Below are 25,679 nucleotides of genomic sequence, written 5' to 3'. Positions count from 1 at the left end.
CTAGAATGTATGGTGTAAATTGCAATTGTATACGTAGGTGTATCTGCATGTTGTGTGGATATCTATAGATCGCTCATCGTCGATCAGTGGGACGGCGATCAATAGCCGTTCCGTTCCAGGTGTCTCTCCCTCTCTAAATCTAAAGGCACATGGTCAATGTGAATTAGCACATGTGTGTACAAACGCACCTCAACCCTTCGGCTCAGACCAGGAATTATGACGCATGTCCGTTATTGTGATTCGAACCGGGTCAGCCACTGGCGCGCCTCCCTTACGTCCTCCGCGCATTCTTCCCCGGCCAGATAACACGCATATGCTGGCCGCTGCAGACTCCGGCGCGCCACCTCACAGTCCAGGCGAATATCCTCCACCAATGCCTCAAGCGATACATAATCGTACTCTGGTCGGATGTACCCCAAGATCAAGAGGCGCAGGTCTGTGCCATAAAAATCCGGGAGCTTGTGGAATTTCGTGGGACCGCCGTCCGCGGTGGGTGACGGCGCTGAGAGAGATGGCATGATGTGAATTTCCTAGCATCGCCGGGAGGTCAATTACTGAACAATCGAGCCCGAAAGGAAGGGATGCCTTACGATCGACCGTGTCTGGTTCTTATAAAAAGGGTTGTACCCAATGCTCAACACGGCCGGTCGGATCGGCGACGAGGCATCGTCGAAGGCGAATCGGGTCGGATCCAAGGCCACCACTCCGTAGTAGACGCCCACCTGCAGGTCCGGATATGCAGCAAGGCCCTCGGCCGGAATGTTGGCGGTGGGAATACCCAACTGCAAGATGAACGCATGGTCAGCCTCACACTGCACGTTGTTGCCGGCGGACACTCAGTCAGTCACCTCTTTGCTGCCCCGCCCAAAGCCCTTGATCACCGGGCCGGCCAGGCGGATGGGATAGGGAGACTCCGGGCCTCCATCAGGCCCGGTTACAGAGTCACGAGGGCCATCCGGTCGCATGGTCGGTCTGCTGGCACGAGAGAAAGAGTGCGGAGGAAACAAAGGGGGCCTGGAAGGGACAATGTGCTGTTGTTGGGATCTCAAGGAAAGAGACCGAAAGATTACGAAGCGGGAAAGCGGCGATAAGAAGCCGATGCGATGCGGGGGAAGCGGGCGGGCGGTGAGGACCATCACCAACTGGCAAGCTGCTTACACAGCATTACAGTCACAGTCAACAGTAAAAACTGCAGGACGATGTACTGTAATGGACTGTACATACTGTCGAAGGGACAATAGGATAATGGACACTTGATTAAATTGAACGCTTTTTTATACCATTAACTCCGTACCTCTAATATAAAGGGTAGTATGTGGAAAATCTCGTAATACACTCGCTATTTACTCCATCTCAATGGTGGCAGGGGGCTTGCTAGAAATGTCGTACAAAACACGGGAGACTACAAATCACAATCAGTAATCTCTCTTGTGGAGTAAGGTCCGAACTCAAGACTTACCACCGTGGACCTCGTTGATGATGCGGGTCGAGCAGCGGGCCAGGAACTCGTTGTCGAAGGGGAAGGCACGGGCAGTCATGACTGGCAGACAGTTAGTCGAGGTGAGTTGTATCTCAAACAAACAGAGCTACTTACAGTCAGTAGTCTCGACAGCACGCAGGATGATAATCTCGGCATAGACACGCTTGTCGCCCTGTTAAAGTTGATATCAGTATTAATATCAGATACCCTAGCAATTGGGCCGGGGAAACCAATCCTTACCATGACACCAACAGCCTTGCTGGGATCCAAAGCGGCATAGGCCTGAGCGATCTTGTCATACAGACCAGCCTCGCGGATCATGGAGATGAAAATGTGGTCGGCACGGCGGGCAATCTCAACGCGCTCGGGGGTTACCTCACCCAGGACACGGATGGCAATACCGGGTCCGGGGAAGGGGTGGCGCATGACCAGCTCGTGGGCGATACCCAGCTGGCGGCCCAGGGCGCGCACTTCGTCCTTGAAGAGCTCGCGAAGAGGCTCGATAAGCTTCATGCCCTGGCCATCAATCATGCGTTCTGCATATAGTCAGCGTTGCGACCTTCTCGGATAGGAGGAAAGCCAAGCAAGATAACGTACGGGGCAAACCGCCAACATTGTGGTGGGTCTTGATGGTGGCAGAAGGGCCCTTGAACGAGATACTCTCGATGACATCAGGGTACAGGGTACCCTGCAAGAACCACTTGATCTTGGCACCAGCATGCTCGGCCTCGGCCTCAATCTTCTGGGCCTCCTCCTCGAAGACGTCAATGAACGTGCCACCAATGAACTTGCGCTTCTTCTCGGGGTCGGTGACACCCTTGAGTCCGTCCAAGAAACGCTTGGAAGCGTCAACAACCGTCAAATTGATGCCCAGGTGCTTGTTCAGGGTCTCGGAGACAATATCGCATTCGTTCAGACGCATGCATCCGTTGTTGACAAGAACGGCGTGGAAACGGTCGCCAATAGCCTCCTTCATCAGCTTCGCAGCCCTAGTGACGGGTGTTAGCACTCGCAGGCTAGCAAGAAACTTGGGTCCAGCACTTACACGGTGGAATCAACACCGCCACTCACAGCACCCAGCACATGATCGGTCTCACCGACCAAGTTGCGGATGCGGGAGATTTCCTGGTCGACGAAGCGGGACATGGTCCAGTTCTGTTGAGCGCCGCAAATGTCGACGGCAAAGTTCTTGAGGAGAGTTGTGCCTAGGCCAGTCAATACCTAGCAGGCGCAATGCGTGACACGACCCAATAATATTTCGGCGTACCTTTAGGGGTGTGGGTGACCTCGGGGTGGAACTGGACACCGTAAATGGGCTTGGACTCGTGGGCAATACCAGCGTACGGGGAGTTGGCGGAGGTGGCAATGGTGTGGAAGCCCTCGGGCAGCTTGGCGAGCTTATCACCGTGGCTCATCCAGACCAGCATGTCATCCTCAATACCGGCGAACAGCTTGTCGACGTGACCCTGGGAGTCGAGGCGCTTAGCGTTCAGGTCGGCATGACCATACTCGCGCTCGGTGCCAGCGATGACGTTGCTCTTGTCCAATCGGTAGGCAATTTCTTGCAGACCGTAGCAGATACCGAGAATCGGAACTCCAAGGTCGAAGAAGGCGGGATCGACGTGGGGGGCTGTAGGGGATGACGGGGTGGAATGAGTCAATCCGGCAGGGAGAATCGAGCTTTCTTGATTTACTTACCACCCTCCTCATAGACACTGTAGGGACCACCGGAGAGAATGATACCCTTGGGCTTGAAAGGGAGATCGGCTAGCTTCTGAGTGCAAGGAAGCATTTCACTGTAGACATTGATCTCTCTCAGTCTCCGAGTCAGGAGGTGAGTCTGGGTGATAGAAAAGGTGTCAGTGACTCAGATTGCGATAGGCGGGGTACATTGAACTATTCGACCGACACTTCAAGAGGAGAGGAAGCGGGAAAGAGACTAACGTATTGAGAACCAAAGTCCAGGGTGAGGATGGTGTCGAAGGTAGCATGGGGGATCTCCTGGTCGGCCATGATGACTGTTCTTTCAACTGCTCGTCCCAATTGAATAGAAAATAGACTGAATGATATGGCGAGGAGGAGAAAGTCGGAGGGGAAAGCGGCCTGCACTTTTTTTTTCTTTCCCTTCCCGTCGCATTTCTCCGCCGGGCGGTGAGATGCGCCCGATGGTACAGTCACTGCAGTCCCGGGCGGTCAAGGAGATAACGCTGACGGTTATCTCACGTGGCTCCAGGATAACAGTCTGCTGACATAACCTGAACCATTGCCCTAAATTTACTCACTACTCGAGACTTCGCTTGGCAGCCAAACCCCAGATCACCACAAGGTTTGTGGGATTTGAGGAGCACTGAAGAAGACGAAATGGAGTTCAGCTAGTTCCAATCGATGATCTTCATTGGCTATGTTTCTCCCAGACACGCTTTTAGCGCAGCGCCGGCCGGAAGGTGGTGGCGATACTGAATTGGCGAGGCGCCCGCATGCTCTGGACTGCATCCATGTTCCATAAGTTAGTCCTATTAGGATATATTAGTCTAGTCTGAAAAAAGAACTCAACTCAAATGGCCCGTTGAATTACATCCCTATACTTCCCGTCTGTAAATGAACCAAACCTTCCTGCAAGCCACCTAAGGCTAATTCCCACTCGGATATAATACGAGCTGCCAGCATTGAAAAAGGGGGTGAAAGGAGTGGCATGAGCTGTGTCTAGCAGGAATCAACACCGTCATTCCGGAATGCACGCTTCGATGCTCTCTCACTGAATGAATCAACCCACTGTTTCACGGCACGACTGGGAAGTCTTGATGAAACAGGCAAATGGGACTGCAGGCGACGCCACTCCAATTACACTTGGCTGGGGAGAGTCGTTAAAGTGGACCTTGAACAAGTCTATCCTGGGTCAACACGAAGGAAAGGGTCCGCGCGAGTTAGACTGAGCCGCAGAAGTGCATGTTTGCCTTTGCCTATCATTTGCTATGGAGCACTGAGCGAGCGGTACCTGACTCTTTCATCAATCGATTGGGCGTTCAGATCCTGAAGGATTCTCCCGGTGGAGGCTGGACTAAACCATACCACCGGACAGACTCGACAATTCTTATGAGTATGAGTACCTACTATAATACCTATAATGCCTGGCCTTTCCGTCCCTGGACCCTTTCCACTTCTCTTTTCTTCTCCTCCTTGTGCAGTAAATTTTTGTCCGCTCTTTTCTTATTTTCCTTCTCTCTATAGCTTAATAATTTTTGTCCAGGAAAGAGGAAGCTGCCCAAAGTCCATCCATTCATTCTCTATCTACCGCCAAAATGCCCACCACGACTTTTTTGACCACTGTTGCCACCCTTGGCCTGGCAACCCTGTCTGCTGCCGCCAGTACTACTACCATCAACCTCTTCCAGCCTGGTGAGGAGACAGTTCCCTACAGTGATGTGGAAGCGAGCATCATCGGTGTCACTGGGGATACCACCACTGTTGCTATCGTCTGCGGCCCTTCGGCCGCTGCATCGAATTGTGCCCTGCACAGCCCAGTTACCATAACTGAGGGCCCTTCCACGTTCACTGTGAGCGCTGTCATAACTTCCACTACCGACGATGCAGAATATACGGTTACCCTCGTTGAAGACTGCGATATCACCTCTGTGACTCAGGGTGCCTCCTGCTCCATTTCCATGGATTACACTGTCGCCTACAGCGGCGAAACCACTTCTTACTCAACTGCCATGGAAGCCTCTCTGCCTGCTCGCCTGATGAAGTACTCGCCCGTAACGGTCACTGCGGGCGCTGACAAGTTGTCTTCCTCTGCTGCTAAGGCAACTGGGACCTCTTCTGGCTCATCTAGCGCAGAGAACCAGAGCGATTCTACCACTACTGCCACTGGCAGTGCTGCGACCGAGACATCATCTTCTTCCAAGACCTCCTCGGGATCGAGTGCCTCCAGTACTCCTAATGGCGCAGGGGGCCACCCAGCCATGACTCTGGGTGGTGCCTTTGCTGCCGCTTTTGTTGCCGTTATTGGCTTGCTGTGAGCGGTGGTTGGACCCGACTGACTGACTGACTTGCTGCTTGGTCAAATGAGAATTAATTACTTCTTGCTTACATATTTGCATCTACCCCCACATACTTCTTGATGCCTTTTATCCTTTTCCTAGTTCTTGAACAAGACGATCATTTCAGGCCATCTTGAAACCTTTTCATGAGAGTCCTCACCATGATAATGAGCTGGAACGAGCGCCACAGATGAAGTTTTGATCTATTGCTGTCGCACAACTCCAACGAGACTTCATTATAGATACGTGTATTATAATATAAACTTCGCCGCGTTACTGCCAACCGGTAGACCTCACAGCAATCCAAGCTCCTGCAGGTATACGTATGTAGCTGATCAGAGACCAAAGAAAGTACCTAATGATCTGCATCATATATCCTACTCATACTTACTTTGAGTAAGTTAGCGACTTGAAGTGTACCCTACGCTCTGGTCAGAATTTAGATGGCCTACTAGCTGCCCGCTGCCCGCTGCCCGCTGCCCGCTGCTACCTACCGGTAGTATCGATCTGCGCTTGTTCTTCAGGACAACTTGGAATGGTTGGTCTTGTTTTGAATACAAACAACCAATCACATGATGTAGCTGGGGATTAGTCAGTCCTGTTTTGCTTCCAATTCCCGGGCGGGCGGGCGGGGCAGACTGGAGGACTGGGAAAAGGGTTCATTGACTAGTCCCAAATAGAAGCAAGGGTTTACTACTCCGTACTCACTACTAACTTACTACTGAGTCCATCACGTCACACGCGCACCACCACTTCCACCGACCGCCCTCGAAGCGGTGTCACTCTCGAACACCCGGACGTTTGAACTCTTCCCCCACCAACATCAACCTCCGCATGAATCAAAAGTAGACAAGCAAGAAAACGAAGAAGAATACAGCAAAACCGGAAGATTGTTGAACAGCCTATTCGATGTGGGTCTTATCTTCGCTAGCCTATTAGACGATCATTATTCGATTTTTAAATCAATATATCCTCTTTACTGCTTCGAAATCAGCCCCCACGAGAAAGTGCTTTTCCCCCTTATGCCCGTGACACGCCCGGCCCTCGCAAGATAGGCAACCCGCCGCCATCTTGCATCACTAGTGAAACTGCTCGATTCTCTACTTCTATCGCCACCACCGCTCCCAAGATCATCTTCCGAGCCTTCTCAAATCCCTTCCCACCTCTTCTATCGCTGCTATTTGCAATCCTTGTTGACAGGTAGGAAGGATCGTGACGGGCGCCATGGCCCGTATATCGCCCACTGTCATCTTCGCCGCAGCAACGGTAATCGCAGTACTCGGTAGCGGTGTTGGGGCATCCTCGATCGGAGATCTTTCAGCCCCAAGCGCTTCTCCTACACCCTCCCCGTCTGCTACCATACAACAGTCCGCCTCTTACCCAGCCGCCTCGGAGTCCGGAGGGGGTGACGAGGACAAGGGAGAGTGTAGGCTCCTTGGCCCTTTTTCGCTACTGGTGCAGGCCGCCCTCGGGGCTCTGGCGCTCTTGTCGCTAGTCTACAAGCGTTGGAGGGAGAGACCCCAACGACCTGTGAAGGTCTGGGCATTCGATGTTTCCAAGCAAGTCTTCGGCTCGGCCATGTTGCATCTGGCAAACCTTCTCATGTCCATGTTCTCGGCCGGCCAGTTCGAGATTCAAAGCAAATACAAGCCCAACCCATGTTCTTTCTATCTTCTGAACTTGGGGATAGACGTGAGTGGCAGATTCTGATCCTAGGCAGCGCTAAACTGAGATAGCCAACTAATACCTCGGCGATTGCAGACGACTCTAGGTATCCCCATCTTGATCTTCATCTTACACATCTTGAATCGCCTCGCCATGTTTACTCCCCTTGCGAATCCGCCAGAGTCTATTGAGTCTGGAAATTACGGTCGCCCGCCCCGCGCTTCCTGGTGGTTCAAACAGTCGATGATATACTTCCTTGGATTACTCGGGATGAAGATATGTGTCTTCTTCATCATTCAACTGCTACCTTTTATCGTCAAAGTGGGCGATTGGGCTCTACGGTGGACAGAGGGTAATACCGCTGTCCAAATCATATTCGTGATGCTTCTTTTTCCGGTTATCATGAACGCCATTCAGTATTACATCATCGATACCTTTATCAAGAAACCGCTCTCTCTGCCACAGGGCACCTCTGAAGAGGAGATTGGCGGTGACCGAGTAGCCGAACATGATGACGAGCACCGTCGTGGACTGCTGGCCGGCCTGGATGATGATATCTCATTCTCAGACGATGACTCAGTGGGTAAAGGTAGAAAGGGGGCTGACTCGGAGAGCACTACACCAGGGAAGGAAGATCTCGTACGATTTGACTCGGTGGAGTATAATCCCGCGGCTCATGGCGAATGCAGTTCAGCATCGTCAGCGACGGTGTCGGCCAGGTCTGGCAGTGATCGTGATGGGTTCGGAGGATCATCTCCGTCGATCAAGCCGGGTGGCCAACCAACGGGTACACTATAATGACTCTCCACTTACACACAGCTAGCTTGCGGCGTTTGGTATTTTATTCTTCTGAACGATTTTTGATCTAAGGTCCGTAAGGCATGGCGCTTACTTATATGCATATTTATTTGATTGTGGCTGCATGAATGGACGTGTACATGAACCATTTGCCATGATGGAGTTATCTTGAGATTTGTGCAATCCTGTTCTGCTGAACTATTATTTATTCATTCTGGTGATGTGATCTCTTGCCCAGCGAATATAGGTGCCTGAAACCCGAGGCTATAAGAAGGCTCTACCGCAGTGCTCACCGCCCGCAACTGCCGGCCCAAGCGAAAGAAAATTATTGTTCGGCGGCAGGCGTCGCATCTGCAATTCTAGCTTCATGTACATTTTGTCTCTAGTCGATTGCATTCTTCGCGTACCTTTCGCCTATCGAGAAATACTCCCACAAACCCAATCCTACAGTTTGTACTTTGCTAGGTTTTCCCTACCAACAGAAGGTGGACTAGCCTCCCATGCCTAAATCGACCGTCAAGGAAAAGACCCGCCAAAAGTCCGAAGATGCCTCTTCGCGCTTGGTCTACGAGGAGGGCAAGCCCATTCACGCCCAGAATGACGAAGACGACGACATGACCAGCAGTGAAGGGAGTGACGATGACTCGGATGTTCCCGAGAAGGATGAGGCCGAACTCAAGCTGGAACAGATGCTCTTCGGCGACGACGATGGATTTCTCGGCGCACTGAAAACCCAGAACGAGCGCGGTCTGGTGCTTGCTGATCACAGCGATGAAGAGATGGGCGATGGTGATGACTCGGAGAATGACGATGAGGAGCAAGATTTGAGTAAACTGGCTGACTCCGATGTATGCGACGGTTATCTTGTTTCTCCGCGAAAAGACATTGGCTGACAGACTTGACTCGACACAGCTGTTCTTCCTTGATTCCGGACCCGGACCTGTTTCCGACTACATCGGCGAGGCGCCTGCGACAGCGTCCGATGAGGAGGCTAGCGACGAGGAGGCCAATGGCTTGCCCGCCTTGTGGCATGATAGCGACGATGAGCGTCTCACAATCTCACTGGCGAGCCACCAGCGGTTGCGCAAGCTGCGCGTCGCGGAATCAGAAGACGTCATTAGTGGCAAGGAATACATTCGCCGGTTGCGCAGACAGTTCGTCCAGCTGAACCCTGTGCCCGACTGGGCAAACCCCGAGCGGAACCAGCAGAAGGACGACTCCGACGCCGATGACATGGATACGGATGATGAGGAGCGCTCGTCCACGCAACCCCTCGCGAAATTGCTGCAGGGTGCCACAGATCTCGTCAAGCTGGAGGACAACACAGGTCCTGGCGGCAAGAGAAAGATGCGTCAGGAGGTCATTGACATCGCGAGACTCAAGGATGTCGGCAAGGACCAGCCGGTGAGTGTGATCCTGTTCGTTTGTGCTTTAGTGCAGGGAACTAACCAAAGACCGACAGTCGGCCATTGATTCACTCTCCTTCCACCCGCATTACCCTCTACTGCTCTCCTCCGGACAGGCGGCCACTCTCTTCCTGCATCACATTTCGCCCTCCGCCCTGGCGCCGAACCCTCTTCTCACGTCCTTCCACATTCGCCACACGCCCCTTCACACCTCTGCGTTCCATCTGCCCAGCGGAAACCGCATTTTCGCGTCTGGGCGTCGGAGATACTTCCACATCTGGGATCTGGAAACCGGCAAGGTGGACAAGGTCAACGGCACCGCGGACCGGAAGGAAGAGCAGAAGACGATGGAGCACTTCAAGCTGTCCCCGTGCGGACGGTATGTGGGCCTGGTGGGTTCGGCCCGCAAGGGCAGTGGTCTCATCAACATCCTCGACTCCAACACGGCGCAGTGGATCGCGCAGGTCCGTGTGGACGGTCGGGGAGGTGTGTCGGATTTCGCCTGGTGGAGCGACGGTGAGGGTATGACGGTGGTGAGCAAGAGTGGTGAGGTCTCCGAATGGGATGGCCGCGTGAACCGGGTTGTGGCCCGCTGGATCGACGCCGGCGCCGTGGGCACGACGGTACTCAGCCTGGGCGGACGGTCCGGACGCACTCAACTTGGCGGTGACCGCTGGGTCGCCATCGGTAGCTCCAGCGGCATTGTCAACGTGTACGACCGTCGCGAATGGGCGGCCGCATATGCCACTGCTGCTGCCTCAAACGAGGACGAGACCAGCCAGAGTTTCATTCCTCGGAACCCCGAACCCGTGCGCGTGCTGGACCAGCTCACCACGCCTATCAGCCACTTAGTCTTTGCGCCGGATGGCCAGTTCTTTGTGATGGCGAGTCGCTGGAAGCGCGATGCGTTGAGAATCGGTATGCTTGCTCTCCATATGTCTACATGATGCCACCTGCTAACATCTGATCCAGTCCACCTCCCCAGTTGCACGGTCTACCGCAACTGGCCGACCTCCAACACCCCCTTCGGCCGTATCTCTGCCGTGGCCATCTCGCCCAACTCGGAGCAATTAGCTGTGGGTAACGAGCAAGGTCGGATCCGTCTGTGGGAAATTCGCGGCTGAGCGGGGTCGTGCATGTACTCCATAGTATTATATAGACGCGTTTTATGATTTGGATATGTGGCATACAAAAGTAATTGCATTGCACACCCTGCACCATGCATTGACCTTGCCTTTCGTATCACCTTTCAAGCAGCAGCCGAGCTTTTCTTTCTTTTGTTTTCATTTTAGGCTTACTCAAAGCCACCCTGAAACACACCAGAGTCACTTCGGCGTAATTTCATAGATTCGGACATAATGTTTGGAATTAGATACTGAAGAGTTCCCACGGAAAAAAATAATGAAACCAGCCCCCTTCCCTTGCCGCTAATGCTCTTCTTTCCTCTATCTCTCTCGAGCCCATCTCCCCACAATCCAATTACCCTAAACTCATTCTCAACCCGAATGCCCCAAGTCTTAGCCGAGCTAAAACTGCAGACGAACGACCAGAATCAGTACAATGATCTTCTCCAACAGCTGACTCCAGTGTGGCTCGACAATGGACCCAAGGAGCGGGGAGAGTTCGGAAAAACTTACAAGCCCCAGACCACCCAGACCGAGCTATATCGAAACCAACACACCGAGTGATCACGTCAGCGCTTCGATCTTTCCAAACCAGCGAACAGAAGACAAGAAAAGGGAAGGGAAGAGCGGATAGAGGCTTACATTGCCCAAAAGACCCGTGAGCTGTTTTTCCCATTCAAGAAAAGGATCATGGTTAGCGCTAGTTTATACGGATGCGGAGGAGGGTGTAGGGAGTTGTGGCAGGTTGCAGGTTCACGAGGCGAGGGAAAGGAAAGGGCAGAGGGTGTGAGGGAATCGCCTTACAAAATCTTCGTCGTTTTCCTGTCGGGATATTGAATGTCTCGTTAGTAAACGCTTGATGATTGCGATTATGGAATGAGGAGGAGGAGAAGGAGGAGGAGGAGGGAACGTACATCCGGGGTACCGGCCGTCTTACTTGGCTTGGGAGTGCTGCTGCTGCTGCTGCTGCTGGGCTTGGAGGAAGGTGACGACGAGGAGTCCTGCGGCGAAGTCTGCGTGGCGCTGTCGGGACTGTCCTCCATCGCGCTCATGTTCATGTTGGCCATCTCGGTGGTGCCGTGCGGGAAGGCAAGGGCCCCCGTGGCTGTCAGGGCCGCAGTGGCGAGGAGGGTGAGGGAGAATTTCATGGTGAGTGGGAGAAATGAAAATCAAGAACACAAACAAAAGAACTATACTAGTTTTAGACGTAGCAAATTGGACAAAAATTCAAAGGAACGTGAAAGTTGCACAGGGGGCTGTGGGAGCAGGAAGCTTGTATTTATTTAGGGCTTCTTTGCTATGTATCACGGGGAGGGTCTGTTACATGCCAGCCCAGGCCAGGTTGAGGAACATTCGAGGGGTGGGAGGGTTTCCATTGGTATCTTTCTCATCTCCACTTGACACGGGATACTGGATTCACACCAAACCTACACATGTGGCAAAGGAGAGGAGATGGGCACCTTGAAGGGCATACAGGGTTACTCAGGAGGCCCGAAGAAAGGTAAGTAGGGCAAGGGATGTTCGCTCCTAACCACCACCTATGACCTTTACCTTGAGTATCAGCTGGCAGGAGAGGCAGAGAGGCAGGAGGATTCTTGAGTGATCGGAGGAATAAGGGGCAGAAAACAAGCTCATGGGTTGTTGTTGGTACAGTAGGTTGTACTCCGTACTCCGTACTCCGCACCACATTCCACCGCGTGTTCGGAATGCTCCCCTCCCTCTCTTCAGCCACTTCCGCGTCCGCGCCAGCAAAGGGATCATCCAACATTCCCCCTCGATAAGTCTCGATCGACACACTTAAACCATGGCAGGCAGGTATGTTTCTACTCAGCAAGTATGGGCGTGGTGGACATTGGCAATCATCAAATTCAATGGATGGATTCTGTTACCGTCTATCGAAAATTCCAATTACTTGCGTGATTCTGTATACCAACCAACCTGTCTTAACCAAGTGTCGGCCATTCATCGTCAATGTATGTACTGTACTGTCTCTCTCTCTTCTGTTCTATGTCGCTGGAGTCATCCATCCTTCACCCCGCCCTAAAAACAGCCGCTTTCGAACACCACGCTGGAAATTCCCAAAAAGATCACCTTTTACCCCGCGTCACATGTTTATAGGAGAGTCTTCATGTCGTTCGCATCGCGGATACCCACCACATTGCCAGCCTTGACACGCTTAAGAGTCAAGGCAGCAATGAGGGCGGCACCTACACCAGACCCATCCTCCGCAGCCTGGATGCAGACCTTGTCCTGCTCCTCGGGAGCCCAGTCAAGGATTTCCCGCAGCGCCTGAGCACCACGGGCCTTGAAGTGCGGGTACTTGGTAAACACGGAGCCATCAGCACCCACGTGGCACGACTCGATGTTCTTCTTCTTGCAGATGGCAGCAACACCGCAGGCTGACAGGCGAGCCGCACGGGTACCGATAAGCTCCGCGAGGCGACGGATCATCTCCAGCTCGGCCTGAGTCGCCTTGATCTTGAGCTTGCGCTCCAGGAGCTCCTCCGTCTCCTGGAGGTTCTCATAGGGATCCTCCTCAATGGCGGCCAGGAAGGACGAGTCCAGGAGGTAGGGCTTGCGCAGCTCCGAGGTGTTTTGGCCGTTGAAGATGAGACCCGGGTGGGTCTCCAGCAGGTCAACCAGGGCGAGACGGAAGATCTCACCCAGATAAAGACCGGCGGTCATCTTCTCGAAAGCCTGTTGGCCGGGACGGGGAGAGTCCCGGTCGATGATGTGATCATACTTGGTGAGGGGGAGCACGATGTGCTCGTTGTCGAATGCGCCATACTCGCAGTTTATGGCAACGGGCATATCGGCGGGCAGGTTCATGTGGCTCAGCTTGGGGATAGAGCCCGCATTCTCCATGTATGCGGCGTTAACACCAGTGCCGAAAATGCAGCCAATCCTCATAGCAGGGTCGGTGTACGCGGACGCGATGAGGGTTCCGGTAGTATCGTTGATCAAGGCAGCCACCTTAATGGGCAGGCCCTGTAGGTCGCGAAAGTATCACATTAGCACGCCTCAACCCCAGATACGCATGGAAGAGACCCACCTTCTCCTTGAGAATCTTCTCCAGAGGAGGAACGACGTCGTGGCCTTCCACTCCATCGATATCAAAGCCCTTGGTCCAACGCTGTAGGACACCGTGGTCGATGTAATCCTGGGTGGCGGGATAAGAGAAGGTGAAACCCAAGGGGAGCTTAGAGAGCTCCTCGCCCTCGTGGTGGGATTCAATGAACTGCTGCAGACAGTCGGCGATGTACTCCCACAGCTCCTCAGCCGTGCCGGTTCTGAGCTCCTCGGGCATACGGTACTTGGACTGAGTGATGTCGAAGCCACCCTTCTCCTTGGTCAGGGTGATTTCACAAACACGCAAGTTGGTACCACCCATATCCAAGGCGAGGAAAGTTCCCTGTTCATCACCATCGGGGAATCCCAAGACCCAAGTGACATTCATGGGCTGAGGCGAAGCCAGCCAGTTAGTCGATCCGATCCTTATCTATGGCGGAGCTAATTGCCCGGTCAGGCCATACTCACAATGTTACCACCCTCGACACTGAGACCTGTTCACGCTCAACTCAGACCTAGTCAGCTTCAGGGGATCATTGGGATTGTGGAAGTTGTCTGGGAATTGTTGTAGGTATAGGAAGTGCCGAATCTTGTGATTCTGTTTTTGTGTTGTTGTGTTGTTGTTTAGGGGGAGGAAAAAGCTCTATGACGTACCCTTCTCCAATTCCTTCACAAAGTGGTCGACAACCTTCTTGAGTGTGGCCCGGTCAACGGTGAACATATCCTCAAACTCCTTGATGTGCTGCAGGAGGTTTTGGGGCACATCGGCCATGGATCCTATGGTCGGGTCAACTGGAAATCGGCATCCCGAGGGAATGGAGGGCAAGGAGGCATACCCTTGCGGGAAGGGGGGCGCTTGGGACCGAGTCCAACCATTGCGAATCGTGATGATTAGAGGGGTATAAGAGAAATTGCAACAAATTAGAGGGTTGGATGGGATGTATGATGGAAGGGAAGGAGGAGTGAGTGTGAGAGGGAGGAGAAAGAGAGAGAGGACGGAGTAAGAATGAGTGAGTGAGAGTGAGACAAGAGGAGCGAGAAGAAAGAAAGACGGCGATGACGACGTGGGGCAAAAGGTTGCAAAAGGTCGCAAAAGGTCGGGTTTGGCGGGGAATATGATCGGGGGCAACTGGCCACTCGGCGCGGGTTCTCCTCACCGGTGACTGGCTTGGGTCGCGGCGGGTCAAAATAAATACGATGTCTAGTCAATAGTCTTCATCAATTGTAATCCTTGAAACATGATCGGTCTTTATATGGAGTTTCGAGTGCGCAATGGACTAATGGCTCCAGGGGCATCCGACTGTTCCCACTTCCTTCTGCGGAGTTCAAGAATGCTCAGATGGTGGAGGTGGGGAGCGAAGAGGGAGAAAGGGAGTTGCTTTAGGGCTGGGAATTGACTCCCACCAGGCATAATCCTATTGCATTTGGATTCCTGTCTCATCATTACTATATGCGAATATAACTCTTGTCTTGGTCTGTCCTTGTTTTATCGATCGTCTACTCATCAGGGTCATTAGAATTCATCAGCAAATCCTCCCTTCGCGGTCGACACGCCCGATCCGGGCGGAATGGTCGACCAGCCACCTAAACCCATCTATTCTCCCTCTCATGCCCTTCCCGTCTTCGTCCAAAAAAAGAAAAAAAAAAAAAAAAAAAAGAAGCCAATAAGCCACGACTTCTTGCTAAGAAACTTTCCGATGCATCATCTTATTTTGTGGCCCGTGTCAGATGAGGGAAGACATGGGCCAGCCCTTCAGTGCTTGTCTCCCCCGCATGCGAGCTGCTGCTGTTATTCGCCGGATCGGTTCGATCTGCGCGATCCGCTTTCCCCGCGACGGGGCCCCCTAATTGTTGGCGGACACGTTGTTCGTAGGCCTGCGAGATACCCAGCGTGCGATCGACCTCTTCCGTGAGACGCTCGACTTCCTCCTGTAACTGCTCTTCGCGCGTCCGAGGCGGTGTATTCTCTACCGTCTGTGCGCCGGAGTCCTCCGGCAATTTGGTGGCTTCCCACAGCGCCTCCAACTCCTCCTCCCAACCCAAAGCGCGAGCGAATCGACGCACTCCGGTATCGCAATCCCCCAGTACCAGGACGTCGTCTGGGCGCGACCCCAGTCCTCCAACCCGCTCCATGTTGATCAGCACTCGCGGTGTCCCATCGCGACAGAACCCGGGCAAACTAGCAAACGGCTGCACCGTCAGACTGGTGCCCATGACAATGCAGAGATCGGCCTCTTCCGGCAAATCGCGGCTGTCAAAGAAGTCCGACGGTAGCGCTTCCCCAAAAAAAACAATATCCGGCTTCACAAGCCCGTTGCACTCGAGACAGTAAGGCACCTCTCCCTTAGCGATAGCTGCCTTCATTTGGTCCTCTGGGTAGTCCGCCTTGCAGTCGATACACCGCTGGGTTGCAAAGCTCCCGTGGGCTTCAACAATCATCTCCCCTGGCACCCCTGCCAGACGTTCGAGGCAGTCGATGTTCTGCGAGAAATGTTTGAGTAGGCGCCCCTTGTCGTAGAGCAGTTTGATGAACGAGTGTGCGATCGTGGGTCGATATCGGCCCGGGGCGAGCTCGCGGGCCAGGGTGTAGAAGGGCTTGGGATTCTCGCGGAAGAAACTGATGTCGAATACGGCTTCGGGATCGGGTAGATCTAGGTAGGCCAGGTTGGAATAAATGCCCGTGTCAGGGGAGCGAAAATCGGGAATGCCGGCCGAGGTGCTGATGCCTGCACCCACCTGATGGTTGGGTTTCTCTCGTCAGCGATTACTCTGTTTCGGGTGCGGAGACGCCCCTTACCATAACCACAATGCGTCGCACATCTTTCTCAAGGATATACTTGGCGACTGCCTCGATGGTGCGCTTCTCCAGCACGGACGGAGGTGCCTTCTCGTCCACCACACTGGAGGATTCGTTGCCCATGATGCGAGCAACACGGCCAATTCAAGGCCGTACTTGATGGGATAGTGATACAGGTGATGATTCGTGCGCAGTTATAGTGATGGCGCGTTGAGAAGAGCGTGATCCCCTCGAGACACGAAAAAAAAGTAGCCGAAAGTGGCGTGCAGTGCAATGGAAGAAATTCCGAGATGACGTCGGGATGAAAATCGGTCAATTTCCGAAAAAAGAAAAGCTCATCATCAAGCTGGTCTCCGCCTCAGGTGTCAACCATCTGCTACTCAGTATACAGACCTTCACTCACCAGCTTGGTCACTCTTTGACAACAAATCAGGCATGTCTCAAGAAGCTATCTATCTGCTTTCACCCTCTTGATTCTTTTCCGTTCTTCCAACGTACCGAACTATCAGTGCAGACTCATGTTTACTAAGTTACAGTTTATCAATGTTGTTATTCACACCTGAGGCATCAAGCCCCGCCCGCTGACCGCCTTCCGTAATACGGCCATGTTGTTCGGAATGGCTTCGATGGCCTCCTTTCCTTTCCATCCTTTGTGATAACACATTGACTGCTGTCGCAGCCCAGAGCTGCTCGCTTTCCTTATTGGCGATGGCCAATCCTTCCCTTAGCAAGGCCAATGGCCACCCTGACGCCGCACTCAGCCCAACCAACACCGTTACTACCGTCTTCAACGCCAGCTCCGTCGCCGAGATCAAGGCCACGCTGTCTCACCTACATGAGCAGGAAGCTTCGGTGACTGCCCGCCTAGATGCTCTTGTTGCTTCCCAGAAGGACTTCTCGCGCGAACTTGGACGATTGGATTTGCTTCGTGCGAACCTGGGCTCACAAACTAGTACCACGCGTGCCATCAGCCATGGCATGCTCGCCGATGCGGCCACCACCGCCGATCGCATTTCCAGCGCGGTTCGTCGTCTAGATCGCGAACAATCTCGTGTGAAGGCCACCCTCGCTGTGGTGGATCAGGTTGCTGAGCTAAAGGCATGTGTACTGGGAGTGGCTGGCTCGATGGGGGCCCCGCAAGATTGGGAGACTGCGGCGAGCTACCTGCACCGCGCAGCCAAGATCCCCCCGGAGGTGATCCAAGGTGCCTTTGCGGCGGAGATGGTGCCCACCGCAGAGGTGCCTGACCCGCCCCATGTCACCCTCGACAACGCCGCCGAGTCACTATGCGGCCTCTTCCTGCGCGAATTTGACAAGGCCGTCCAGGAGAACAATGGTGCCCGTATCACGCGCTTTTTCAAGCTCTTTCCCCTCATTGGCCGCTCCGAGGTCGGTCTCGACGTCTACGGCCGCTACGTCTGTCAGGGTGTCGCCGCTCGCGCTCGATCCAATCTTAATGCTAGTGGCGGTCAGGCCAAAGACGGCTTCTTCTATGCCAGCGCACTCACCAAGCTCTTCGAACATATCGCCCAGATTATTGACGGCCACGGCAGCCTCGTCGAGCGCCATTATGGCCCTCGCAAGATGAACCGCGTCATCGAGCGTCTCCAGCTTGAGGCTGATGTTCAGGGTGGCATCATCCTCGACACCTGGAGCGATGAGCGTCATGTAGATCGCAAGCTGACCGATATCAAGTCCTATGCCTTTACTTTCCTCGTGCAAAGCTTCTTGCCGCCCCAGCGCGGCGGTGGCACCCCTCGATCCAATTCGCCTGCCACCCGCGACGGAGCCGCCGAGGATGAGGGCGTCGACATGAAGGAAATCGACGGGCTCCTCAACGAAATGGCCGTTATGCTAGGACGCTGGTCTCTATACTGCCGCTTCCTAGCAGACACCTGTAATGTAGTTTGCCTTGCTGAAATTCCCCATGAAATTTCCCCAGTTGTAACCTGATACTGACGATATGCCAGCCTCCCGGGGAGAATGAGTCCACCAACCAATTCGCCCTTCCCGAGTTCCTTCGTGAATCCTCCCTTGCTAGAAAGATTAACGAACGTCTCGCCGCCCCTTTCAACACCATGACGACTTTCTTCTTCCGTCGATCCGTAGAGAAAGCCTTTCAGCTCGACGAGCAGCCATCCGGCCTGACTCTCAATCCGCATAAGCCGCTGAAGGCCGACCCACCACACATCACCTCCGCCGTAGACGACATCATGTACATTGTCAACAAAGTCCTGCAACAGTCCCTAGCAACGTCACAGATCAGCGTCGTCACCAACGTCGTCCCGACGGTTTCGCGCGTCCTCGGCTCTGACTTCATCGGCATGACTCAACGGAAGATGCGTGACGAATGCTATCCGCGCGCCGCGGTCCAAGGCGCCCAGCCTCCGGAATCACTCACCATTTCCTTCCTCGTGCTCATCAATAACCTCGACGTCGCGGTCGACTACATCCGGCGCATCCTTCACAAACATACGGAGCACTCGATTGCCAGCCAAACCGAACCGTCGTCCACCAGCACCGACCCGATCCAGGCGCTGTTCCCCAGCCCTACAGAAGCCCAACTGGCATCCCAAACCCTGCACTCCCTCGCCAGCACCTTCGAGTCCAAGGTCACCGACCTCCTCAACGACGGCATCCAAGTCATCTTCAACAACGTCATCAAACACCGCCTCCGGCCCATCCTGTCGGACGCCTTCCGCGACATCGAATACCAGCCCCGGGACGACACCGACCCGGTCCGCACGGTCTACCACGCCCCGGCGATCCCGAGCATGAACGAGTATTACGACTCCGACGACCCAATCATCGGCGGCCCCGACGCGGGGACCGCCGACGGGGAAGCCGACCCGGGCGCGGAGCTGGTGCGCCCGCGCTTCGCGACCGCGTGGAACGAGCTGCTTCTCCCCATCAGCCGCATCCTCACCGCCTCGGCCTTCGACCGCCTCCTGACCGTCACGGTGGCGTATCTGGCGCGGCTCCTGGAGAAGAGGCTCTGGAGCTACCACGGCCGGGTCAACGCGCTCGGGGCGACGCGGCTCGAGCGCGACGTCTCCGGCGTGGTCGGCGCGGCGGTGGACGTCGGCGGCTCGCAGGGCCGGTATCGGCACCGGGACGCGTTCGTGCGGTGTCTGCAGATGGTGCTGGTGATGGGCATGGACGAGGACGAGTGGGAAGACGTGATGCGCGGCGGGGAGACGGCGGAGGTCGTCGAGAAGCTGAGTCGGGAGGAGCGGATGAGGGTTCGGGCCATGGTGCGACGAGCTTAAGACCCCTTTCATGGATTTTCGTTTCGGCGTCCGAGCCAGGGTCGTCAAACAGAGACTGGCTAAACGTACATAAGCGGGACGGGAACAGTCCACCCCATTTTGCTCCCCGTCAAAGGGTATGCATGTAAATGGTTTGAGGGTACGAATGAATGTACAGTACATATATACACATTATAGATGAGTGGGGTTGTTCATATATACTCATCAACGGCATATAGTGACCGTGTCGAGGCTATTGGGCGAGGAACGGCCAATACCCGCTAATCAAAGAAGATCGTTTGCTTCCATCTACGTACTTCAAACATAGAATAGTACAGGGGGTTGCGGCTCTGCAGCTCTGCCATGGGATCCACGTGCTTGGGAGCCCCGCTGGCCACGCATGTGACAAATTAGCTAGATGAGCTTTCTTCTCGCCAGGCCGGACGACAACTGAGCCAGTGTGAGCGAGTGAGTGTGGTGATGAACTGAAATCACCTACCAATGGAACCACCTTGAATAGCATATAGATACGATTGCACCGTGCTCGAATTATATATGTTTTCTCAAATTAATCAAATCTATGCTTGTGCTGGTATCAATCCTGAACACTGAAGAAAACCCTCCCGCCAGCTAAAGAAGCTAGTATATACAAAGCACCCAGCAGAGAGGTATACAGAACCCGCGGGTGTGCTGACCCGACATAACGCCATGTTTAGGGGTAGAAAAAAAAAACAAGATAATCCGATGAGTAACCCCCACACCGGAAATGATACACAGAACATGGAGGGCAACCGCAAAAACTGGCTCGGGGGCAAGGCGACGCTGGATATCATAATAGAACAGAAAAAACAGATAACAAATATGCGAGATGCTCATCAGGCGTCGATCTTTTCCTGCATGGGAATCGCCGCTACCGGCTCGCCCATGGGCGCGGGCTCGTGCGCCGGATGTTGCTCGGCCGCTTGGCGCGGCGCCGGCGCCATCTTGATCTCCTGAATGCCCGAGTCGCCTTCGCTGCAGCCACGACTGTCCACGCCAACCGGGGCGTGTCCGTCTAGCATCATTTCGCTGTGCTCGCCGATACCGTACCGCGCTGCAGCAGGAATCTCGTGGCCATCCTCCAGCTGGTCGTGCTTCTGGGGGGTCCAGGCCAAGTAGTCACGGCGGACTTCCACGTAATCGTAGGCGAATTCACCCAATTGATCGTCGTCCATACCCAGAAGTTCTGCTTCCTCCGAGGCGCGCAGCTTGAGACCGGGAATGGCGTTGATGGCGTACGCAATGATGGCAGACATGACGAAAGCGTAGGAGCAAGTAGCGACGACGTAAGCGATTTGTATGTATAGTTGCTTCCAGTTGTGAATCACCCAGCCACCCGAGCCGGATCCCGTGTTGACTCCGTCCAGCCCGACGATCGCATCATCCGCAAAAAAGGCGTTGAAAATCAACCCGACGACACCCGCAATTCCGTGCTCAGCAAGCACATCCATGGAGTCATCAATTCCAACCCAGTATTTCACTGTGATTATTAGAATCAGCATTTTTAGGCAGTGAGGATATCATCGGACTTACCCTTGGTGGAGTAGTTGCAAACAATGCCGGTGACGACACCCAGAATCACGCTGGCCCAGGGAGGGATATAACCCGAGGCCGGAGTAGCTGCGACGAGGCCGGAGATAGTGCCGGAACACCAGCCGACCATGGACCACTTGCGTGCAAGACGCCAATCGAGCAAAACCCAGGTCATGGCCGCGAACGCTCCAGTTAGATTGGTATTCCAGCACGCCATGGTGGCACGCAAGTTGGCGCCAAAAGCCGAGCCACCGTTGAATCCCAACCATCCAAACCAAAGAAAGACTGTACCCAGCAGGATAAGCGACACGTTGTGCGGGCGGAAGTTGAGCATCATCCGTTCCTGACGGCGACCGAGAACCATCGAGTAGGCGAAAGCAGACAACCCGGATCCAATCTCAACGGGGCCGCCACCCGCATAATCCAAGACACCATATTTGTACGCCCACCCATTCACATTCCAGGCCCAACATGCCAATGGGCAGTAGACAATGGTGGCCCAAATGAAAACAAACACCATGGCTGGTAGCATACGACCTCGTTCGGCCACGGCTCCCATAATGATAGCTGCCGTTACACCACAAAACTGCATCTAAATACCAAGAACAGGGTCAGTCTCCTAGATAAAACCCACGAGCATGATAGGGAAGTGTACCTGATAGAAGGCATAGAGCAGATTTGGGATGAGTGGAGATCCGGGGCTGGGGTCGGCGAGCGTCTTCATGAGACCGAAGTTGCGCAAGTTGCCGATGTATCCGTTGGTGGCGGTGGGTGAGAAGGCGAGGGAGTAGCCCCAGAAGTACCATTGAAACGTGACGACGGAGAACGAAGCCATACAGGCCCAGATCATGCTGAGAGCCGACTTTCGACGGGCGAGACCAGAGTATAGGAACGCTAGACCGGGAATCATAACCATGACCATAGCAGCGGACACGATGATGAAGGCCTGGTCTCCGGATTGAAACCATTTGTTCAGGTTTTCCGTTCCTATGACCGGGGTAAGCATTGGTGTGAGGGGCAATGGGAGGCTGTCTAGCCCGCACAGGATCACATACGAGAATCGCCTCCCAGTTCATTGGTAGCAAGGGCTTCGTAATCGGAGGGTGCGCCCGTCCAGTTGTAAGACGCATATTTAGGGATGTAGACGCCGACGTTACCCGACATCGTGGCGGTTCAATTGGCGGATGGTGTAGATTTAGATGCACACAATTGAGGTGAGATGGTTGAGAGCGAATTGAGTCACCACCGCCCAAGTTGTCCTCACGCTGAGAACTGGCGGATGGCGGAGGGGTGGAGTGACGGGATGAACCAGTGGCAATATGTCGAGCGATACCAGATATTCTTCCTTCTGTTATGACCAAAGGTATGAGAGATCTGAGGGGGAAGCTGGAGAGAAGTCAAGCACCGAAAGAGGGTGCGTAGGAAATGCGTGACGAAAGAAGGTTTGAAAGGTAGGAAGGGAGGAGTCGGGATTGAAGGCGTAGTCAACCCGAGATCGGAATGATTGACGGAATCAACGTCAGTGGAGAGGGAGAGATGGTACGGAGGGAGGAGGGGGGGGGAAAAGGGTGGAAGGAGGGAGGGAAAAAGGAATTGAGAGGCGAAGAGGAGGAGGAGGATGGATGAAGTAAGTCGAGGGTGGTAGTAGGAGTAGGAGTAAGAGGAGTCTAGTATGCGTAGTAGAAGAACTCCGCCGTCGGATGTGGAGAAGGAGAAACCGCCACGGGGCGGAGGCGTGGGCAAGATATAAATACGAAGTGTAATTGACTGGCAACGAGTTTTCTGGAAAGACACCGGAGTGGGTCGAAGTAAACCACAGGACGCTTGAGGATTGAGTGGTAGATATAGAGTGGGAAAGACTCCCTGAACTCTTCTGTTCTGTTCTGAATTCTGAATTGAAGCAAGAATGGATCCCGATCCCCCCCGTTGGGCACCGGAAGGTCAAGGTGGAGCTGTTTTTTTCACGGTGAACCGAAGAATTGCTATGCTCCCAGGCCCAGATGAAACCGATCGGCCCTGCCTGGCTGGAACTGCGTCGAAAACCGAGAGATAAGCAGCTGGAAGGCTTCCAGGCAACTTTGATGGAGGGAAAGTGAGAATGAAGATGAGAATGAGTACGAGGAGGAGAAGGAGGATGATGAAATGGAAAAGAAGCTCATGATGGTGGACTGGACAGGGAAAATAAAAAAGGCCATCGGTAAAAGAAACTCCAAGAAAAAAAAATATAATAATAACAATAATAAATTGGGGGGAAAAAAAGGTGGTCTGCTCAATCAGAGGGCGTGCGATAACGAAGGGAGTGAAAGAGTTGAAAAATCAAATGGGATAAAATAAACTCGGGCCCGATGATCCTCGACCGAACGGCGAACCCTTGCAACTTTCCCTTCCACGGCAACCTTCAAGGATACTGTGATGTGTGCATCCATCCTCTGTGCATTCATTCATGTACTGATTGATGATGATGAGAGCATTCAGAATGCCTTCATTCGTTAGTTATTGAGATTTCCATCGTTCTTCTCTCGTCATTCTTCATCGACTGTTCCATGTCAATGGCTCTCAGCTTTATCTGCCAGTCAATCAGTCCAGACATCGATTATTCCCTCGTGGCAAAAGCCGGGAAGAGACGGGGCAGACCACCCCGAAACCAGGCAAGGCTCGGTATGCGCCTACAGAATGCGGTTTAGTCGGTGGCACCCCCTGTCCAATCCTACTGACTCAAATCAGCTATCTACATAGTATATCCTATGTAGACATATATCAGAAGCACGGGGAATGCTTCCTGAATCCTGGCTGTCGCGCGACAGCGGAGGAATCCTGGGGTCAACAAATAAGCTGATTACCCTACCCTGTCAGCCGCGGATGACCGTCATTAGCATCAACTGCCCTCAACTGCCCTCAACTGCGGTATCACAATCAAGGTTACGAGATACCATCCCGCTCGCTTCCATTGGCCTCATCATTGGCGGACAAGAAGTACTGCCCAGACCTGAGCCTCCGATGCATCAGGACAGTCGAGGGGTCATTGAAGCAAGTGGCTTGAGAGCTGTTGGTCGTGGGGGATATTCTGCACTGGGCGTATGTACTGTCAGTACTGTCACATTCAACCTGGTGCATGTATGGATCGGCCCTCCATCACCGTCCGCCTCTCCATCAGCACTGACAATGTGGTCCGCTGGTCTGGCGAGAAAAAAAAAATCCCCCGTCATTGAAAGGGACAACAGGGCTCGATGAACATGTATTTATGCCTACGGACCTCCGGGCAGCTACGGTAGAGAGATAGCTACGTATCATCCATCCTGTCGACCTCGCGTTCCCTATCGCTCCTTCCCGACGATAACAAAACGGACAGTGGTCGGCTTGAAGCATGAGATTGCATCTGAATGCCTACTTTACTACTGGCTGTAAGTAGAGGTCGCTTACTGCTGGTTTTCCAGGCATCGCATTTTTGAGACTTGGCACTCCGGCACGATGTCCCCTATGAATGATATTGGTTCCGGTCCAAGCAGTCGTCCCTGTACTGTATCCTCGGACCAGAAACAAGAAACAATTTCATAGTCGCGTACTCCTCGCCCCTGTCTCCTGGAATGGTTTATCACTATTACGAAGGATACGAAACTCTCTTGCGGAGAAGTGTCGATCCCAGGGTGTCCCAGGTTGGAAGTTTCACGGTTTCAAGTCTCGCCTGCCTGTATGCCTGTCTGCCTCCTTCCATTCTGTTTGGAGGAATCCACTCAGCCTGTTCCGTGGAACCTCAATCTGGACGGAGGAAAAGGGAAAGATAAAGATACGGTCTTATCAAGGTTGATTTCTCTGAGCTCATCATTGCTTGGGAACGATTGGCTGGGAGGGAACGATAAGGTACTGCACGCCACCCAAGCCGGGCTGGGGCTCCGCTACCGCCGGAAACAGTCTAGCCCAAGCGTCAAGCGGCTCCATCGTGCTGATAACAAGAAGCTTGGCCAATCGAAGCCCCTCTGTTTGTGGGCCAAACTTTCATTGTGAAGGATGGACTACCCTAAATCACCCGCAGGCTGGAGGTCTTGGCAGTATACAGTCAGCTTGTCTATCCGTACCGGTAGTTAAGGTCTACCTACTCCGTTCAAGTTACGCCTTTGAGTACCAATGTGCTTTATAGTCTATGGTCAATCGGACACAACCTGACATTGACATAACCCCTCTATAGGGAAACACAGACAGGAGCATGGTGATGAGTTACCAAGCGGAGATGATATATTCTTGAACCTCAGAAATTAAGTTGAAAAACATATGAACTAGCCTTCATCCAGTAGTTGACTGGGGCAACCAGACGTACATACTTACTCATAAGCCTATATCCGAATATCGGTAGGCCTTTTCCAGGGCTATTGTGCTGGGCCATCGGGACTCAAATCGGCTCTTCCACCAACTCCTGCAGTCATAGACTAGGTTAACTTACCCAGAGCTTGGGTCTGCTGAAGACAGAGTGGTAAAAGCCTGGGGG

At 53.6% G+C, this 25,679-nt stretch overlaps 10 protein-coding genes across 10 annotated transcripts; 4 read left to right on the top strand and 6 right to left on the bottom strand.

The window, feature by feature from the left end:
* Positions 1 to 13: 13 nt before the first annotated feature.
* On the bottom strand, positions 14 to 1,048 carry fmn1 (riboflavin kinase). The gene is made up of 3 exons (XM_025634496.1): positions 849 to 1,048; positions 591 to 782; positions 14 to 530 (listed from the first exon to the last, which is right to left on the bottom strand). Exons 1-3 carry the CDS (start codon positions 963 to 965, stop codon positions 231 to 233), a joined length of 609 nt encoding a protein of 202 aa, XP_025495112.1. The 5' UTR covers positions 966 to 1,048; the 3' UTR covers positions 14 to 230.
* A 193-nt stretch (positions 1,049 to 1,241) lies between these two features.
* gua1 (GMP synthase (glutamine-hydrolyzing)) lies at positions 1,242 to 3,562 on the bottom strand. The gene is made up of 9 exons (XM_025634495.1): positions 3,425 to 3,562; positions 3,179 to 3,320; positions 2,748 to 3,110; positions 2,526 to 2,685; positions 2,078 to 2,469; positions 1,721 to 2,016; positions 1,595 to 1,652; positions 1,460 to 1,540; positions 1,242 to 1,402 (listed from the first exon to the last, which is right to left on the bottom strand). The coding sequence occupies exons 1-9, from the start codon at positions 3,491 to 3,493 to the stop codon at positions 1,344 to 1,346; spliced, it is 1,620 nt and encodes a 539-aa protein (XP_025495111.1). The 5' UTR covers positions 3,494 to 3,562; the 3' UTR covers positions 1,242 to 1,343.
* Positions 3,563 to 4,521: 959 nt separating this feature from the next.
* On the top strand, positions 4,522 to 5,871 carry BO82DRAFT_213160 (putative GPI anchored cell wall protein). Its single transcript, XM_025630719.1, has 2 exons — positions 4,522 to 4,577; positions 4,728 to 5,871. Exon 2 carries the CDS (start codon positions 4,780 to 4,782, stop codon positions 5,497 to 5,499), a length of 720 nt encoding a protein of 239 aa, XP_025495110.1. The 5' UTR covers positions 4,522 to 4,577; positions 4,728 to 4,779; the 3' UTR covers positions 5,500 to 5,871.
* A 1,059-nt stretch (positions 5,872 to 6,930) lies between these two features.
* BO82DRAFT_270792 (STIMATE family protein) lies at positions 6,931 to 7,953 on the top strand (the record flags this gene model as incomplete). Its single annotated transcript, XM_025630979.1, has 2 exons — positions 6,931 to 7,212; positions 7,282 to 7,953. Coding segments are annotated over 2 exons (954 nt in total), but the record flags the coding sequence as incomplete, so codon positions are not given.
* A 394-nt stretch (positions 7,954 to 8,347) lies between these two features.
* On the top strand, positions 8,348 to 10,773 carry BO82DRAFT_329075 (WD40 repeat domain-containing protein). The gene is made up of 4 exons (XM_025633038.1): positions 8,348 to 8,831; positions 8,896 to 9,387; positions 9,446 to 10,307; positions 10,362 to 10,773. Exons 1-4 carry the CDS (start codon positions 8,484 to 8,486, stop codon positions 10,511 to 10,513), a joined length of 1,854 nt encoding a protein of 617 aa, XP_025495108.1. The 5' UTR covers positions 8,348 to 8,483; the 3' UTR covers positions 10,514 to 10,773.
* On the bottom strand, positions 10,684 to 11,855 carry BO82DRAFT_351706 (uncharacterized protein). The gene is made up of 5 exons (XM_025634494.1): positions 11,428 to 11,855; positions 11,318 to 11,335; positions 11,156 to 11,176; positions 11,027 to 11,050; positions 10,684 to 10,921 (listed from the first exon to the last, which is right to left on the bottom strand). Exons 1-5 carry the CDS (start codon positions 11,659 to 11,661, stop codon positions 10,916 to 10,918), a joined length of 303 nt encoding a protein of 100 aa, XP_025495107.1. The 5' UTR covers positions 11,662 to 11,855; the 3' UTR covers positions 10,684 to 10,915.
* A 351-nt stretch (positions 11,856 to 12,206) lies between these two features.
* On the bottom strand, positions 12,207 to 14,374 carry BO82DRAFT_351705 (putative hexokinase Kxk). The gene is made up of 4 exons (XM_025634493.1): positions 14,237 to 14,374; positions 14,051 to 14,076; positions 13,566 to 13,976; positions 12,207 to 13,501 (listed from the first exon to the last, which is right to left on the bottom strand). The coding sequence occupies exons 1-4, from the start codon at positions 14,352 to 14,354 to the stop codon at positions 12,626 to 12,628; spliced, it is 1,431 nt and encodes a 476-aa protein (XP_025495106.1). The 5' UTR covers positions 14,355 to 14,374; the 3' UTR covers positions 12,207 to 12,625.
* An 837-nt stretch (positions 14,375 to 15,211) lies between these two features.
* BO82DRAFT_303821 (SIR2 family NAD-dependent protein deacylase) lies at positions 15,212 to 16,638 on the bottom strand. The gene is made up of 2 exons (XM_025632164.1): positions 16,380 to 16,638; positions 15,212 to 16,318 (listed from the first exon to the last, which is right to left on the bottom strand). Exons 1-2 carry the CDS (start codon positions 16,500 to 16,502, stop codon positions 15,290 to 15,292), a joined length of 1,152 nt encoding a protein of 383 aa, XP_025495105.1. The 5' UTR covers positions 16,503 to 16,638; the 3' UTR covers positions 15,212 to 15,289.
* Positions 16,639 to 16,990: 352 nt separating this feature from the next.
* Positions 16,991 to 19,857, top strand: BO82DRAFT_429843 (Golgi transport complex subunit COG4). The gene is made up of 2 exons (XM_025640574.1): positions 16,991 to 18,281; positions 18,350 to 19,857. Exons 1-2 carry the CDS (start codon positions 17,088 to 17,090, stop codon positions 19,646 to 19,648), a joined length of 2,493 nt encoding a protein of 830 aa, XP_025495104.1. The 5' UTR covers positions 16,991 to 17,087; the 3' UTR covers positions 19,649 to 19,857.
* Positions 19,858 to 20,245: 388 nt separating this feature from the next.
* On the bottom strand, positions 20,246 to 22,398 carry BO82DRAFT_351703 (ammonium transporter). The gene is made up of 4 exons (XM_025634492.1): positions 22,255 to 22,398; positions 21,855 to 22,186; positions 21,200 to 21,791; positions 20,246 to 21,146 (listed from the first exon to the last, which is right to left on the bottom strand). The coding sequence occupies exons 1-4, from the start codon at positions 22,361 to 22,363 to the stop codon at positions 20,503 to 20,505; spliced, it is 1,677 nt and encodes a 558-aa protein (XP_025495103.1). The 5' UTR covers positions 22,364 to 22,398; the 3' UTR covers positions 20,246 to 20,502.
* Positions 22,399 to 25,679: the final 3,281 nt, after the last annotated feature.

Source organism: Aspergillus uvarum, assembly GCF_003184745.1.
Source record: "Aspergillus uvarum CBS 121591 unplaced genomic scaffold BO82scaffold_9, whole genome shotgun sequence".
NCBI classification, from domain to species: domain Eukaryota; kingdom Fungi; phylum Ascomycota; class Eurotiomycetes; order Eurotiales; family Aspergillaceae; genus Aspergillus; species Aspergillus uvarum.
This window is presented reverse-complemented; position numbering and strand designations above follow the sequence as displayed.

Coding starts and splice junctions, on each gene's coding strand:
- gua1 (XM_025634495.1), bottom strand. CDS start 3,493: ATGGCCGACCAGGAGATCCCCCATGCTACCTTCGACACCATCCTCACC. Junction 3,321..3,424: donor TGGACTTTGGTTCTCAATAC/GTTAGTCTCTTT, acceptor TCTATCACCCAG/ACTCACCTCCTGACTCGGAG. Junction 1,541..1,594: donor TGCTGTCGAGACTACTGACT/GTAAGTAGCTCT, acceptor ACTGTCTGCCAG/TCATGACTGCCCGTGCCTTC.
- BO82DRAFT_351706 (XM_025634494.1), bottom strand. CDS start 11,661: ATGAAATTCTCCCTCACCCTCCTCGCCACTGCGGCCCTGACAGCCACG. Junction 11,051..11,155: donor TCACGGGTCTTTTGGGCAAT/GTAAGCCTCTAT, acceptor GTTTCGATATAG/CTCGGTCTGGGTGGTCTGGG.
- BO82DRAFT_329075 (XM_025633038.1), top strand. CDS start 8,484: ATGCCTAAATCGACCGTCAAGGAAAAGACCCGCCAAAAGTCCGAAGAT. Junction 8,832..8,895: donor GTAAACTGGCTGACTCCGAT/GTATGCGACGGT, acceptor GACTCGACACAG/CTGTTCTTCCTTGATTCCGG. Junction 10,308..10,361: donor GCGCGATGCGTTGAGAATCG/GTATGCTTGCTC, acceptor CATCTGATCCAG/TCCACCTCCCCAGTTGCACG.
- BO82DRAFT_303821 (XM_025632164.1), bottom strand. CDS start 16,502: ATGGGCAACGAATCCTCCAGTGTGGTGGACGAGAAGGCACCTCCGTCC. Junction 16,319..16,379: donor TGCGACGCATTGTGGTTATG/GTAAGGGGCGTC, acceptor CCCAACCATCAG/GTGGGTGCAGGCATCAGCAC.
- BO82DRAFT_351703 (XM_025634492.1), bottom strand. CDS start 22,363: ATGTCGGGTAACGTCGGCGTCTACATCCCTAAATATGCGTCTTACAAC. Junction 22,187..22,254: donor TGAACTGGGAGGCGATTCTC/GTATGTGATCCT, acceptor CCCCGGTCATAG/GAACGGAAAACCTGAACAAA. Junction 21,792..21,854: donor TGCTCTATGCCTTCTATCAG/GTACACTTCCCT, acceptor CTTGGTATTTAG/ATGCAGTTTTGTGGTGTAAC.
- BO82DRAFT_429843 (XM_025640574.1), top strand. CDS start 17,088: ATGGCCAATCCTTCCCTTAGCAAGGCCAATGGCCACCCTGACGCCGCA. Junction 18,282..18,349: donor TCCTAGCAGACACCTGTAAT/GTAGTTTGCCTT, acceptor ACGATATGCCAG/CCTCCCGGGGAGAATGAGTC.
- BO82DRAFT_213160 (XM_025630719.1), top strand. CDS start 4,780: ATGCCCACCACGACTTTTTTGACCACTGTTGCCACCCTTGGCCTGGCA.
- fmn1 (XM_025634496.1), bottom strand. CDS start 965: ATGCGACCGGATGGCCCTCGTGACTCTGTAACCGGGCCTGATGGAGGC. Junction 783..848: donor TTGGGCGGGGCAGCAAAGAG/GTGACTGACTGA, acceptor TTCATCTTGCAG/TTGGGTATTCCCACCGCCAA. Junction 531..590: donor AGAACCAGACACGGTCGATC/GTAAGGCATCCC, acceptor CGGCGATGCTAG/GAAATTCACATCATGCCATC.
- BO82DRAFT_351705 (XM_025634493.1), bottom strand. CDS start 14,354: ATGGCCGATGTGCCCCAAAACCTCCTGCAGCACATCAAGGAGTTTGAG. Junction 14,077..14,236: donor TGTGAAGGAATTGGAGAAGG/GTACGTCATAGA, acceptor GAGCGTGAACAG/GTCTCAGTGTCGAGGGTGGT. Junction 13,977..14,050: donor GTGTCGAGGGTGGTAACATT/GTGAGTATGGCC, acceptor CTGGCTTCGCCT/CAGCCCATGAATGTCACTTG.